The sequence below is a fragment of the Candoia aspera genome, chromosome 11 (genome assembly GCF_035149785.1).
Source record: "Candoia aspera isolate rCanAsp1 chromosome 11, rCanAsp1.hap2, whole genome shotgun sequence".
Taxonomy (NCBI): Eukaryota; Metazoa; Chordata; class Lepidosauria; order Squamata; family Boidae; genus Candoia; species Candoia aspera.
The window spans coordinates 24,370,030-24,385,396 of NC_086163.1; the positions used below are offsets into that span (position 1 = coordinate 24,370,030).

Consider the following 15,367-nt stretch of genomic DNA (forward strand, 5'->3'; position numbering starts at 1 on the left):
GAGTGAGGAGGGGGGGTCACAATCTTCTCCCCTTGCCCCCACCGCCACCCCCGAAGGGGAGAGAGCAGGGCGCATGGTGAGAAAGGGGCTTGATGGGGAACCAGCCACTTTCTCGCTCCCCGTGCTTGCTCTAAACCGAGGTCACAAGAACAAAGCCAGGAAGACCCAGTTTGGTCCTAATAAGAGAGCTTTGGCTGTATTTACAGAAAGTGGCCCTTCCAGGTGGGACTGCTCAGAAATCAGCCATACTGAGTTCAGTAGGAAGCCACGCGGGGTTGCAGCGGAAGTTCAGGGAGCACACCGCTGACTCAGTGGCAGGCATCGTCGGGCACGGCAACGGACTGTGTCAATAAACACATTCCCAGCAGTGTGTTCCAGGCCAGCTCCCGTCGGTGGATTTGCACACTCCTCCTCTTTCACCCTCTCACAGCAATACAAGCAACACATCAGAGACCTTTGGCAGAGCACCTAAGATCAATGCGCTATCAGCCCTTGGTAGCAGCAGACACCCCTGCAGCGTAAACCAGGGGGAAAAAACCACCTTTCCAGGCAATGAAGTTTACATTGTGGGAATACTAGCTCCCCATTCTGGAAGAGGAAGAACTGGACGGCCTGCTGAAACCAAGCAAGAAGGCAGGACATTTTCTGCTAGACAAGAAGAAGAGGCTGGCAGAATGGGGCTGGCTATGGCTCGAAAGGCTTCGGGGCCACGTCCTCAAGGGATGCTTGGGAGTAAGAAACAAGATGGACATGGGGAGAGAGAGGGGAGGGTTTCACACGGAGGGCTCTCCTCAGGCCCCCAGTGAATGAACATGCTGTGGATGAAACCGGGCAATGGCATGGATCTCCTCTCCCTTCCCGAGCGTCACAAGTACTGCATGTAGAGCTAAAACTGGGTGGTGGTCCACTGCCTGCCTGCACCAGAACATGTCTCCAGGGCTACAGGACGATCCAGCCCCAACAGCCCAGGACTTTTGAGGCAGAGACCCTGAGGGGACCAGCAGTATGCAAACCACCAATGTTCTATAGATGGTTTCTGGAGGTCTTAAAAAGAACGGCCGAGCATATGCAGATTGCTGATTCGGTTCTTTTGCCAGTAAACAGGCTGGCCAAGGAGGAAGAGAAGGAGAGCCCCTCTCACTAACTTGATCTTGTTTCCCCTTGAAATCAGTGACCGGGACCTTGCGCAGCGCAGGATCAGGACACCAGGGCTTCCAAAGCGGAAAGCTCTCTTCTGCTCAAGGCCCTCCTTGGTTCTAAGGGAGAAAGACCAGCCACAGCCGCGCAAAGAGAACCCACCATCCACATTATGCAACTCTGTCTACCCAAGAGAGAGGAGCCCCTTGCAAGAAGAACCATTTCTTCTGGTGAAGGAAGTGCCTCCAGGGTGGGCGCAGGGGAGGAAGACTTGTAGGGCTGCTGGCATTTGGGGGGAACAGAAGGCCCAGGAAGGAAGGGCCTGAATTGGGGGGGGGTGGAAAAATAAGACAGAGAAAACACCTGCGATGCTCCAGGGAGCTCAGCCTCTTTCCCTGCCCCTCTTTTCCAGGCTGGAGGGGACCCTGTGCTGATGAGGTGGACGAGTCAAAAGAGGGGGAGGGACATAAGATGGACGCAAGGAGTTCCATGGAGGGACAGAAGCTCCCCGGGCAGTGGACGGAGTCATGGCGGCATTGTCCCATTTGATGACCTCTTGAGGTATTGGCTGCAACCCCGATGCAGCCCAGCCAGAAGGGCCTCCGAGGGCCCTGCAGACCAACCGACTGGAAGGGGAGGGAGCTGGACAAGGCTGTTTAAGGGGGATAGAAAAGATTCGTTGGAAAAAGGCCAAACAGAGTTCTGCCCTTCCAGAAAACTACACCTTCTCATGAGCACAGCATTTTGTCTTTCTGGGAAAAACCTATTTTCCCCAACTTTTACATACTTCAGTGGTTATGTTTTCATTATTTGGCAAAAATGTCTCTTTATCACCATCATCCCCACCACCACCACCATTCCTATCATCAGCAGTATACGTGGAACCTTTGCAAAGACTATTTACATTCACATTAAAGGTACAACATTTCTGCCCTGAGCCCCTGGCTGGACAGTCTGTCGGGGGTCCCCACTCCCTGCAGCCATGCCGTTCCCCCCGTATTGCACTCCCGTCCTCGGTGCTTTGTACCGTGACGCAAGGAATGTGACCACTGGACACCGGTTTCCTCCTCCTCCCCTCCTCCCCCGTGGGGAAGCATCTCTTGGTTTCCTCTGGAAAAAGCGTGATGAAACCAGGATGGCAATGGAAGACCAAAGGTGGCAGGAACAGGATGGAGGTGAAGGGTCACCCTGCGAAGTCGCTTGCCATCAGCCCGGGGGACACGGAAGCCGGGCTGTCTCTCGGCTGGCCTGGCACCCCCTCTTCAGAAGCGGAGGAGCAAATGAAAGATGCCTCTCGGTTCTTCGGTGGGTCTGGAAGAAGTCAAGATGGGAACTGCGAGAAACTACCTGGGAAGATGGGTGGATTTTGGAGAGTGGAGAGAGAGGTAGAGGTGAAAAAGTCCGGGCGGTTACAGTGACTTCCTGCTCAGGAGCTGGAACCGAACTAGCCGAGAGCAGGTGGAAATACGCGAATCTCACGGGTCTCTCTGGAACAGGCTGTGTGGTGGGTGTGCAGGTGGCTGTTTAATACAACAGATTTTGATATATATATATATATATAAAAAAGCACAACGGGTTTTTATAATCCACCAAGCAAGGGAGTTTATAGAGTCACTTCTGCCTCACCCTTTCCTCTCTCTCTCTCTCTCTTACACGCACACACACACACACACTCACAAAAGTGGTGGATGCTTTTGTTTAGTTTTTTGCTTTATTCTACGAAAATTTCTCTGAATCCCACAGTTGCACGTCTGTCCTCCGCGGTCACATCGGAACAGGCCGAGGTCCACGTGCACACAGGTCCGCCCCCTCCCGCCCCCCTCCAGGAACACAGAGGAGCGGAAGGCCGCCGCCGCCGCCGCCGCCGCCTTGCCCGGGCTAGAAAGCGGCAGAAAGGTGCGGCGCTCCCTCCGTTCACAAGAGCCTAATAAATAAAGCCTCCGTGCTGAGGAAAAAGAGGAAGAAGTCGACTGAAGGAAGAAAATGGGGGGCGGGGAGGAAGAAACAAACTTTGGCAGTGGAAAAAAGTCTGGATTTTTTTTCCTGTTTTTGGATTTCCTTTGGAGCAGAGGTGAAACTGGTATTTCTTGGCTAACTAGCAAGGTAGTTTACAGGTAAGCTTCCTTTACTTGGTTTTGTTGGGTACTTTTTGGATTTTTTTTCTTTCTGTTTTACTTAAAGCCAAAGAGTTTGATGTTTTTATTGTCTATTTTTATTTTTTTACAAAAAAGGAAAAAAAAAAGGCTGGCTTTTTGTAACTGAAAATCCGTTTTTCCCTGCCTTCTCCCCCTTCTTCTTTCCCGGAAGGGGTTTTCATCCTTTTTATTTCCGTGAACACGCCTCCGGCAGAAGACGGGTGGAAGCACCTTCCCGCTTTCCTTCCCTGTCCCCAAGTCCAGAGGTGGGGATACCTGCAAATTCCTCATCCGAGAAGACGACGACGACGCAAAAGAAAACAAAGGAAGGAGAAAAAAACCCAACAACCTTAAATTCCCCCAAATCCTATGGGCAGGAAGAAGCAGAGTGTTCATCATCCCCGTCTCAAAAGAACGGACGAGCGATTGGAGAAGGTCGGCGCGTGCCTTAACTCCATTTAAAGCCAGGTCTGAGGATTCCGTGTGAGTTAGAGGTTGTTCCGGAGGTCAAATGCGTGTCAGGTAGCTGAGGATTTGCATTGAATGCAGTTCTGTTTTGTTTTTCATTTGGAGAGAAGTGTTAGCAGCAGCGGCAGCAGCGGCAGCAGCGGCGGCAGTGGCAGGGACGGTCGCCTTCCCCTTTCGCCTGCCGCCTAGCGGGACGTGGCGTCCAAAGGAGCCGGGGTGGCCGGCGTGCCCGAACGCGAGGCTGCGGCAGAGCCCGGGTCGCTGGAGCTGCCTGCCACGGCTACGCTGGGGATGGAAGCGGTCACGGCCACCACGTCTGGCTGGGCAGAAGCCACGGGCAGCCCTGCCATGCCGGAAGAGGCTGCCCCCGCCGAAGCTTGGAGGCTTTGGAGGGTCTGTCCACAGACGTGGTGATGCTTCTCCCAATCTTTGTGCTGGCAGAAGGAGCCGCAGTAGCGCGCGGTGTTGCATCCGCTGCAGGTCTCACTGGCCTTGCGCCCGCAGTTCCAGCAGCTCTGCAGGAGAAGGCGAAAGCACACAGATCAGCGTGGACCGAAAGACAAGCGTGGGGGGTCAGAGGCTCTCTACTCTTCACCGGACCACCAGACACACGGTCAGTCTCTCCCGTGGCGGCGTTCACAAAGGGCTGTGGCTGCGGTCCAGACTGTGTGCAACTCCTACATTTTAGGACAAGGCCAAACCAAGGGTGGGGAGCCACGAGACCAACAAACGCCCGCCTCTGGGTCACAGCTGCTTCCAGCCCGCTACTCGGGCGCCAGGCTCCAGGTCAGAACTGGAGAGGGTCACTACCTCACTGGAGTCCTCCTGCTGGTTAATGACGGTCAAGGCGTCCTCAGAGGCCTGGCGCTTGGCTTCGGCCAGGGCCCGCTCCATCTTGGCCCGCTCCGTGGTGATCAGCTCGTGCGCCTTCCGCTCTGCGTCCGAGACAGCCTTCTGCAGCTCAGACATGGCCTGCCGCTTCACCTCGTTCACAGCTTCTTCTGAAAGGCAGAGCGCAGGCAAGGCAGAAATCACGGGGGGGTGCTTGGCCAGGGCAGACACGCACGCGGCAACATCAAGAGAGCAACGCACTGCTGCTCTGAAGGCGGTCTGAGATCTTCTGGAAAAGGGATGGTCAACCTGTGGCCCCAGGGGCCCCCACGCTCCCCAAGGTCCCCTTCTGCGGCTCTTTTAGGCCACCCTGATTGTGATTGCTAAAACTGGCAGCTATTTTCAGGCAAGAAACCTAAAAAGTATAGCATAAGCCCTAAAATAGGCACAACACAGTTAAAAAGCAAATCTCACCATTGAACTCAGCTCCACCCCTCTGTGTGATGCCGCTGCATCTTTTCTGCAGCCCACCCAAGTTTGCCCACCCTGTTCCAGAAGACGGTTTCAGCAGCCCCAGGATACTTTGCAGGCAACGAATGCTCCGCAAAGCATCCTTTCTCTCTGACTGAGATGTGACGAGCAAAAGCCACACAAGATGGCATTCACACCACACAACTTGCCTGATGACTAATTAACCCAGTTTGGGGGTTCACACAACCCACTATGCTGCAAACTAACCAAATGGCCTGGATTTGCCCAAGATGCCAGCCTGCAAGAGAAGCTAACCGAGGCTAATGCTGAACAAGTAAACAGGTTGTATGAAAGGATCCACTAGCTACGTTTTTAACCAACTTGGCTAAGGAGGTTGTGCAAAGACAGTTGCAGAGCACTTCAGGGGAAAGTGGCCACTTTAATTCCACCTTCCCCGCACCTCCCGAGAAGGCCTTCCGTTCCCCATCAGAAGGCCACACTCCACCCTGCGGGGACCAAGCCGCTCACCCCACCCCACTCCTAGTTGTGCAGAGAGAAGGCTGGCCACTGAGTCCTCTGCACCCGTTTCTGGGTGGCGGATGGGCAAAATCCAACCATGACAGAACCACCTATCTCAGATAGCCAGGCCAGGCATTTGCTGCCTTGGGAGGCGGGGTGGCAACGATTCCCAGCCAAAGACGGTCCCAGAGACTGGCCAGCCCAGGGCGCTTCCCGGCTGAGCCCCATAAAACCAGCATCTGATGGACCCCGCGTTACCCTTTCCAGATGTTCCTCCCCTTGCCATGCCTGCCTGCCTGCCTGCTTTGAGGTTCCCCAGACGGCATGGAGCAGAACTATCACCGCTGGTTTGTAGAGCTTGGCGGGTGCGCAAGAGCGGCCCCACCAACACTTCCGACTCTGCCCAAGGGCAGTCCCCAGCTGGGGAAGGAGGACTGTGCTGACCCGGCACAAGGGACGCTGGTGCACTGTGCTGGGCGTGCTCAGCAAAGGGAGGCCTGCAGGCTGGACCACCCACCCGAATTAGAGTAGCGGCAGCCATCCCAGTTCTCGATCGAGGTGATGGGCCAGGCATCGATCATGCCGCCACTTTTTTGGCTTTTGCTTGAGGACACGAGAGCCAAGTTTCTACGAAAAGCATTTCCTCACTTCCCCCAAAACTCACCAGCTTTCCTCCAGATTTCCTCAGGCATGTAGCCAGACAGGGGCCTGGATACGAATTCTCGATGAGCATCTGGGGAAATGGCAGAATGAGAAAAATCTGTTAGGAAACGTTGAACGAATAAATACCTGACTTGTATTTATTGCTTTAAAAAGCCCAAGTGTTGTGCAAGCACACACATCAGCCCCCCGACTGGACCTTTGAGGGTGGGAGGCAGGACAGCGGCTGCGTCTGGTTAAGCATCTGCTTTACGATAAACTGAGACAAGGGGGTGGCAGGCGCCCAGCTGCACCTGCGTACGGGCAGGGGGCAAAATACCATGTGGGGATCTTGGCAGCAAGGATCCGTTCATCAGGTGCAAACGGCCCGCTGGGTCCAGCTCTGTGGAGCTCGGCAGGCTGCGCTGCCTGGAAACAAGCGGATGCCAGGGAGGAAGGCCAGGGGACCCTGGTGCGCAACAGGGTGGTGCCAAGTGGGGATCATGGCTAAAAGCCACACAAAGGCTCCTGCTCAGGATGTGACCCCATGTGTTTGTGCAACCTCCCTTTAAAGCCATTCCAGCTGGTAGAACATACCCAAGAACGGTGGCCAGGACTTCCAAGAGTTCATTAGACCCTGGCTGGGTTAAACCTGGCATTAAGCCCACCACGTGGCTCACTTTGGTCTGTCTCCACAGGTCTTAGCCCAGCCTCCCTGGTCTGCAGAACATGGCTGACGACTTGGCTTGTTCTGCAAACCCAGCTGATTCTGGCTTATTCAGGGGGGCCATTGGAAAGTGCCAACTCTAGAGGGCCCAGGGAGGGTGGAAGGGACACACCTCAGCAGACCAAAGCCTCTCTCTGGGAGCCAGTCAAGGAGCCCTCTGAGGACCCCCACCGGGGCCGCCTGAGCCCGACTCGCCCTTGCTGGGGTACCTAGGAGTGGCGCCTCGACGTTGGCCGTGCTGTTGAGGGGGCGGCTGGCAGGGCTCGACCCCTTCTTCATGTCTTCAGCGTCGCTGTAGCGGCGGATCCAGTGGTTGAGCTCCTCGCGGTCGGCTTCCTGGCAGCGGCGCAGCACCGTGAGCGACCGGCGAGTCTTCTCCACCATGTCCATGATGCAGTTCAGGAGCTGCTGGGAGGAGGCCATACATGAGAGTCTGGGCATCCCAGGAGGGGAGCGCGTTCTCCGCCCAGGCTCCCTTGAGCTTAGTGCGGCCTCCTCTTCCAGTTCCTTGTGCAGCTCACGACGGAAGTGGGCAGGCAGGCATCGTTCTCCACCTCCTCCTCTCCCTTCCCCTTCCCCTGGAAGCTCTGAAGGAGAGGAACTCGCATTTACCCAGCCAGCCCCGGGATCAGCTGCAAGTGGCCAAGGGCACCCTTGGGCCCTTATGTGAGGCGACCTAATCTCTCCTTCTCTTCTGGCCCCTCCTGAACCTTGGGGCTTATTTTTCATGCAGCGATTTATTGCAGTTTGCATCTGCTGAATGCACCAGGGCAGAAATGATTAAAAACAAGGAAACAATCTCTTGTTTGCCATCTTGAGAGTGTTTCATGCAGAAAAGTGGGATGCTAAGTCAAAAGAATGAAGCCAGATGGATTCTTCCAGGTGCACTGGATTGGAGCAGGGAAGGACCTGCTGCTGACTTTTCCCAATTTTGCAAGCCTCTGCTGGTTTGATCAGAAGGCCAGGCAACAAGGTCAAACATTCCCAAAGTAGCTTCTTGCCTAGGAAAAGCCAGGAACTGATGTTGTGGCGCCCACCCTTTGGAGCATCCTTGCCCCAGAAGCTAGATTGGCTCCTACCCTCCTGGCCTTCAGGAAGGGCCCAAAGACTTGCCTGTGGCATCGTGCCAGGGGGTCCCACAGTGGTGGTGAGCCTTCGCTGAGGCTATATTAAATGGGACGTGTGGTTCGGTACTCACCTGCTGGCTGTGATTCTGTTCTATGTTTCATTGAGTTTCTAATAGTGGTTTTTGTATAGTTGGACGTTGTTGGGTGTATTTATACTTTTTACGGTTCCTGATGTTTTTCACTGTCATGGGCTGCCCAGAGTCACACATACGAGATGGGCAGCTAACGAATTTGATAAATAAATAACCAAAATGTTGCACGTACATTGTTGAGGTGTTTCCACTCTTCGGCCCATTCTCGCTCGGTTAGCCGGTGATCGATCACCTCCTCTTGCCGGGAACTGTGAATGCCTGCAGGGATGAAGCGTCATCAGTGGGTGGTGGGAGTGGGGGTGGGAGGAAAGATCATCAGCCTCTTATGGAAGCCTCAGGTCCCTGAGGAACCAGGGGGGCATTTACCCAAGCTCCTGAAAGCTGGCTTGACCCAGGAGTGGCCCTTTCCTTAAACTCTCTAGCCAGCCTTCTCGGTACACCTGGAGGATGCCAGAGTCGGGGTTCTGTAGCTGGCATGCCTCAGGTGGCCTCCCAAAACTAGGCAGGGTGGGGCAAAAGCTGACATTTATTTTCATGTTATTTTAAACCAAATGATGTTCATTAAATAGAGCTAGGATGATTACTCCCTGGGTATTTCATAGTTTCTCCTGTCGTATTTAAAATTAGAATCTGGGAGGAATGGAGGTAGGGTGTCCCAGGGACTCCTTTTGCTTTGAGGGTTTGCAGGGGGCTCTGGGACCCCTGCCAGGCAGGGACATTTGCTAAAGATGACCATCAGGGGCGCCCTTCTCATAAAGGGTGGGAGCTTCTGGTTGCAGAAGTAGAAGCAAGGCATCTTCATCTGGTTGACAAGGGTTGTTTTCCCATTAAAGCCACTCCCATTTAAGCCTGGGGAGGAGACAAGGGTGGGGTGGGCAGCCTAAACTAAGCCCTTTTGTACACCAGGCCATCCTTGCTGATTCTTCCCAGGCCTTCCAAAACTTTGCCTGGGTCCAGTCCTGCAGTGCTGAAGCTACCTCTCTTTTGGGGGGCATGCCCACCAAGCCCACCCTTCCCAGCTGGACCCCTGCCCACATTTGCCTTTCTCTCCATCCCACCCAGCATCCCTTGGCAGCCCCCCTTGCGCCTCCTCACCAGCTGGCCGGGGATGCTCCCGAAGGTCCCGAGGGTCCGGAGGGCGGTAGGTATCCCTGTAGCGATGCGCCACAGCCATGTCCTCAAGGCGGTAGTGCTGGGGGGGAGGAGGGGTGGGGTGGGGCAGCCCATTGGGCTGATGGCTGAGCCCATTGCTGGGGCTGTACCGCTGGGCAGGGCTGAGGGTGCAAGGCCTTTTGCTGAGATGCTCGGGATGCAGGGAGTCGCGGTCCAAGCCATTCTCTTTGGTCCTAGGCCACAAAGAGACGCTATGGTCAATGCACTTTGGCGGATTCACCAAGCAGGCCAGGCCTTTTAAGGTGGGTTAGCCAAACATGGCGCATGGGGTGCCTGAGCACGGCCCATTCCAGCTTCACCCAATGACCAGGTTCACCCAGCTGACTGAATGGCAAATCCCTCCTGGAACACCCTACTCTAATGCTTCTTCCTTGACATCCCAAACCGGCTGGTTCTTGGAAGAGGCCGCTGGGCTCTTCTGCAGGAGGAACCTTTGCAGTTCAGCCACTTCATTTTGGTCATGTCCAAAATGGTGTCTGAAGGCGACAGGCTTTGGGTAAAGGCCGACCTGAAAGCTTGGTGAATTCACCGATACACCTTTGGAGCTGTGGGGTCTCTAAGCCTCTGTCACTCTGCAAATGGGAGCTGTGGGGAGACTGGTGCTCCCTGCTTCCCAGGAAGGGTGTCTTAGTTGGGGCAGGCCAGCCTAACCCTGACCCTCACGCTCCCAGGAGGGAGCTGCCCCAGAGAGCTTGGATCCCCACTGTCTGCCAGAGAAAACCATCGTCCATCCCGACGAGCAGAGATGTCCGGACACAGGTCCCTGCTGACGATGGGCGCCAAAAGGACAAGGACAGAGGTAAATCCGTCTTTTTTTCAGTGGTCACAGTCTGCCTTGGAGACCCTCCTTTATCATCCTCCCTGTTGCTGTTTTCAACCGTAACCTTCCTGGATGAGGGCCCGGCCTCTGGAAGGCGCAATGCCGGTCCAAGGTACTCCCCAGGACTAATGCCGCGCAAGGCTCTCCCACCCGCCCCTCCCTCCTCCCACTTGCTCAAGGCTTGCGCACCTGTCTGGCGTCCGCCTTTTGACCCCTTCGTTGACCTCCAGCAGCAGCTCCGCAGAATCGATGGGGGAGGAGGCGTTGGCATCCAGGAGGAGCTGCTCATGCTGTGCCAAGTACTGGGCGGGGGTCTGCTTGGCCATGCGGGCACAGTGGAGAAGCTCACGCTGCAGCAGGGGCAGGTTGGCCTAAAGGGGCAAAAGAAGGCTGTGAAGACGGAGCAAGGGGGCAGCCTGGTCTTGGTCGGTGCCAACGTTCTCAGAGATATCCTTCCAGGCTTACGCCCACAGGCAAATGTTCAGGAAAGCTTTTGTTAAAAAATGTGGTTTATCGATTACAGGTCAGCAGCTCAGTATCACGGGGTAACCGGTATCACAGACATTATATTATAACCGGTATCATTAGCATTAGAGGGACGCGGTGGCGCTGCGGGTTAAACCACTGAGCTGCCGATCGGAAGGTCGGCGGTTCGAAACCGCGCGGCGGGGTGAGCTCCCGTTGCTCGTCCCAGCTCCTGCTCACCTAGCAGTTCGAAAACATGCCAATGTGAGTAGATCAATAGGTACCGCTTCGGCGGGAAGGTAACGGCGTTTTGTGTCGTCATGCTGGCCACATGACCTGGAAGTGTCTATGACAACGCCGGCTCTAAGGCTTAGAAACGGAGATGAGCACCGCCCCCTAGAGTCGGACACGACTGGACTTTACGTCGAGGGAAACCTTTACCTTTACCTTTATCATTAGCATTATATGGGGAGGCAATTCCATTGGCCCATTGCAAGTTTCCTGTTCTTATTTCCAGTGAATTAAGATGTTTCTGCATTTTGAGAGAATCTCTCTGGTTGGAGAACCCTGATAACACACCATGGAACTGCTTGGAGCATTTCTAGACTGTTTCTAATGTTGGCATAATTAAATATTTTTGCACCTGACCTCTCCCCAGGGGCTGTGTGACCTGTTGATGGCGGGTGAAGACAGCATCTGTGCCTGATAAAAGGAAGTTGTTATTGTTCTCCTCTGCAAAGGGAGAGTAGCAAGAATGCAGTGAATGCAAAAATTACAGAGGATTCATTTGCTAAGTGTGCCTGGGAAGGTTTTTGGCTGAATTTGGACTGAAAAGATACAGGAGGTGACAGTGAGCAAACTAGGGAGGCATGGTGTGGCTTTATAATGGGCACCAGGTGTACAACCCAGATGTCTGCTGTTCAGTGGATCACTGAGAAATGCAGGAATGTGAGAGAAAAAGGATGATTGTATGATTGTAGATTTAGAGCAAATGTATGATAAAGTGAAGAGGCTTAAATGATGGAATGTTTTGCACGAATACGGAGTTGAAGGTAGATGATGGTGGTGAGAAAAGTGATATGTAATGATAGTTAAGGCAGATGTGCTTAGCAAATGGTTCAATATTGAGTGGGGAGAAAGATAAGGGTGTGTTTTGTCCCCTTGACTCTTTACTGTATTTATGGATAAATGGATAAGGAAAGCTTTGGGATGTGAATATACGTGGGCTCTCCTAGGCAGATGAGGCTATGTTGTTGGTGGAGAACTTAATAATAATATAGCCGTAATTTATATGCTGCCTGACTTCCAACTTTATATGCTTTATATGCTCCCGGTTTGTATGCTGCCCAACTCCCCCAAGTGGGGGAGATGGGCGGTAATAAAAATATGACAAACAAATAAATTTGAGTGATTTGCAGGAAATGTTTGGTTCTGTGATGTGATGAGGAGTATAAATGTGAAAATTAAGATATCAAAACCCAAGGTATTTGTGTTTCTATAAAATGGTGAAGATTCACAGTAAGTTAATGTGAACTGGCTTACTTTGGTAGAGGATTTACTAAAGACGGGAAATGGAGAAACGTTAAGACTTGCAAAAACTGGTAGAAAGGCTGTAGACAAGAGGCCATATCTTTGAAGGAGGGAATATTAGTTGAAAGAAGCAGAGCTGGGGGTAAAGCCTGCCTTCTTGGTTATATGGAACCGTGAATGGGGTTGGCATACAGTAATTTTAGCTGTTTCCTTTTGCCTTTAGATCCTTTGCTTTACTCTGTCGCGTTCCTTTTCTGTGCTCTGCTTATCCTGAAAGGGAACTGTGTGATGGGCATGTGTGTATGCACACCCCAACGCCTTGACTCTGCCCCTCTGTAGATTTTCCAGAGGATCCGACTGGATGTGCCCTTCGCAGGAAGCTGCTCCCTTGTTCCAGAGAAACAGGAACCCCTCTGGAGCCTCATCTTACTATGGTTCCGTAGACAGCATTCTGGCCCTCCTCCAACGGCTGTCTGGATCTATGGGGGTCGTCGTTCCCATCCCCAGTGCTTTTAGCGGAAAGTGTTTGTAAATAAACTACGACCCCCCTCCTTTATTCCCCACCCAACGAGTTTCTCACGGAGCTTCATTCCAAGGAAGAGCATCCGTAGAAGTGATTAAGCAGGCGAACAGAGTGTCTGCCATCAGCCAACCCTGGTTTCCTATTTAGGCAGCTGATTGCCAGCCAAATCCCCATCTGTTGAACACGTTAGAGCTGATGAAATGCACCACTGTGCATTCCAGGACAGCAAACATCCTCCTCCTCCTCCTCCTCCTCCTCCTCCTCCTCCACCACCACCACCACCTTTTCCCTCTCTGCCTCCGCTCCACATTTCCAGAAAGAAAAATAATAAAAAGAAATAAATAACATCTCTGGGAAAGGCATGCTGGGGGCCGCCTGGTTAGAGTTAGCATAATGAGAAGCATCTGGAGCCCAGGGTGGAGAACAGCTGGGAGCCGGGTGCTGGAGAGCAGCAGAGGCACGGAGAAGGACTCTGTGTGTCAGGCGTCCTTTGAGTCAGAACGGGCAGAAAGGCGCCGGGGTTTGCAGGCAGCCCCAATCCACTTCCAAAGAGAGCCGGAATGGTGGGCCGGTTCCCCCCACAGGCTGCCCAGACCCAGGACCAATCTAGACATGATGCTGCTCGCACGACTGGCCTCTGCGCAAGAGCCTTTTGTTAACAAATAACACGAAGGAATCAGGGTCGGGGCTGGACCACTGGGGAGGCTTTAATCCTTTGCTCCCACGGTTGTCCAGCTGGAAGCCTTGTGCGTGGCTGTGATTTCAGGGCTATCAGCCTTCTGTTGATGCTGTCTTGGGTTCTGCTTAGGATTAAACTACACACTGCGGCTGAGTTCACCACACACCTAATTCTTAACCTAAGTGAACAAAACACAACCGTCGTGTTTGCACCACATGCTATGTGTAAATAAGTTAAACTTGACCATGACCGAACTGGATTCTGACAACCTGCTGGAACCCCAAACACCACTGAATCAGACACGGCCCCACCCCCAGCCTTGTCAGCCTAGCGTGTTGTGTGAACCCATCCTAAGTCAAGCATCCAATTAACATTTTCATCCTGGTTCTTCCCTTGCTCCTCCCCCAGTAAGCCACAGTTCTGGGACAGAAGAGGAATGACCATCATCATCCCAGCCACCAAGGATTAAGTGCTCTCAATGGTCCCACTGTGGTGGCCCTGATGAGACCTTTCCCAGCTTCTGCTGCTACTTATGCACTTAAGGTAATGTGCAGCTTCACCCTCAGAAATATAACCTTGTAGGGTAGTGTTTCCCAGCCTTGGCAATTTCCAGGTGTGTGAACTTCCACTCCCAGAATTCCACAGCCAGCATGACTATTGATAAGAATGCTGGGAGTGGAAGTCTACACACCTGGAAATTGCCAAGGCTGGGAAACACTGCTGTAGGGTTTTGTGGGAAAACAGAATCTTCTGTGTCCGGAAAGGGTTCTGTGCTTTCTTGGGAAACTAGGACATTGCTGCCCAGACAATTAGGAATGGGGTGGGTGGGAGACGCTGGTAAGGAGGAGAAGAGGAGAAAGACACAGCTTCTTCCTTTTGTGCCTCTGAAGAATGAGGACAGCTGTGCCAGTGGCAAATTCTCCTGAAGAGCAACTTGCTTCTCCAGAAATGCTCCATAAATCTAGAAACTGCAGTGAGTCTTTAGAAAACGAGAAGATTCCCAAACAAAGCATTTTCTTACTGTCCAAAGGAGGTTTGCACTGGCAAGCCTTCTGAAATCATCCGATTCTTCCAGGCAAAACTATTTGTTTTCTGAAAAGAACTTGGCTGGGCTGGAGAAATCAATGCAGCAGGAGAGAAGGGCCAACAGCCAAGTGGGGAGGGAGCTTGGCAAAGCTGCTACTCCTGGGAATGTCTTGATCACCCTCTGCCCCATTAAGTCTCTACTACCTGTTCTGATTGGCAGGAATCCTCTGTCGAGCAAGGGAATGGCTTTGTCCAGTCAAACTGTTTGTCCATTTAACCAGAATGGTCACTTCCAGACTGGCAGCAGCTCCTCAGGCTCAGGGATTGTCCTGGGAGTTTCCTCAGGCAAAACAGTTGCAACAGACCCTCCTTGTCAAATTGGAGTAATTTCCTTTAGGATCTTGCAAGCATCCTTGGGAACACCACCCACTTTCCACGGGAGAAGACAGCTCCTCTCTGGCTCATCCTTTCCCAGGACTCCCTGGTCCTGCAATGAGAACTAACCAACCAGCCAAGATTGCAGGGGATGACAACCTATTGGTGGCTGACCTGACCACCCAGCGGGGTCTTCCAAAGCACGATGCTCTCAAAGACCTCAAATGAATGGGCTTGTGTGTTTTGGGAGGGCTGGAAGAATCACTTCACCCAAATGCACAGGGATCCATCTCAGCTGTTTATGCGAAAAAGGGCTGCTGGGGTAACAGCGCTCCCCTTCCGGAGTGACTGATGCCAGACTCCGTGGGGCTCGAATCACACAGGGTGCAAGCCTTACCTTCAAGAATGGGATGACGAAAGGGCGCAGGGGGAAGTTGGTGGCCTCCTGGAGCTTAGAATGGAATTCTTCAATTGTCAGCGTGGAGTTCTACAAGGTGAAACCCGAAATAGGTCAGTGGATGAACTCATGACGAAGCCACAGGGGGCTTTATCCAGGCTGTCTTCTTCAAGGTCATCCTTAGAATTCTCCGCTGACTCACCGAGGCTTCCTGCTTTCCATCGAATCCTCTT

The 15,367-nt window shown here is 53.1% G+C and overlaps 1 protein-coding gene across 4 annotated transcripts in view; it reads right to left on the minus strand.

The window, feature by feature from the left end:
• Nucleotides 1-2,229: 2,229 nt before the first annotated feature.
• CBFA2T3 (CBFA2/RUNX1 partner transcriptional co-repressor 3) overlaps nucleotides 2,230-15,367 on the minus strand; it is a 48,889-nt gene continuing 35,751 nt past the window's right edge. For 2 of the 4 annotated variants that reach the window (XM_063312814.1, XM_063312817.1), the window contains 8 exons: nucleotides 15,135-15,224; nucleotides 10,329-10,510; nucleotides 9,242-9,492; nucleotides 8,319-8,404; nucleotides 7,137-7,335; nucleotides 6,226-6,294; nucleotides 4,551-4,741; nucleotides 2,230-4,255 (listed from right to left, as the gene is read on the minus strand). In XM_063312814.1, coding sequence (XP_063168884.1) covers nucleotides 3,926-4,255; nucleotides 4,551-4,741; nucleotides 6,226-6,294; nucleotides 7,137-7,335; nucleotides 8,319-8,404; nucleotides 9,242-9,492; nucleotides 10,329-10,510; nucleotides 15,135-15,224 — 1,398 coding nt within the window. In that variant the 3' untranslated portion in view covers nucleotides 2,230-3,925. The remainder of the gene's footprint in view (nucleotides 4,256-4,550; nucleotides 4,742-6,225; nucleotides 6,295-7,136; nucleotides 7,336-8,318; nucleotides 8,405-9,241; nucleotides 9,493-10,328; nucleotides 10,511-15,134; nucleotides 15,225-15,367) is intronic. The other 2 variants (XM_063312818.1, XM_063312815.1) reach the window with 1 other exon arrangement.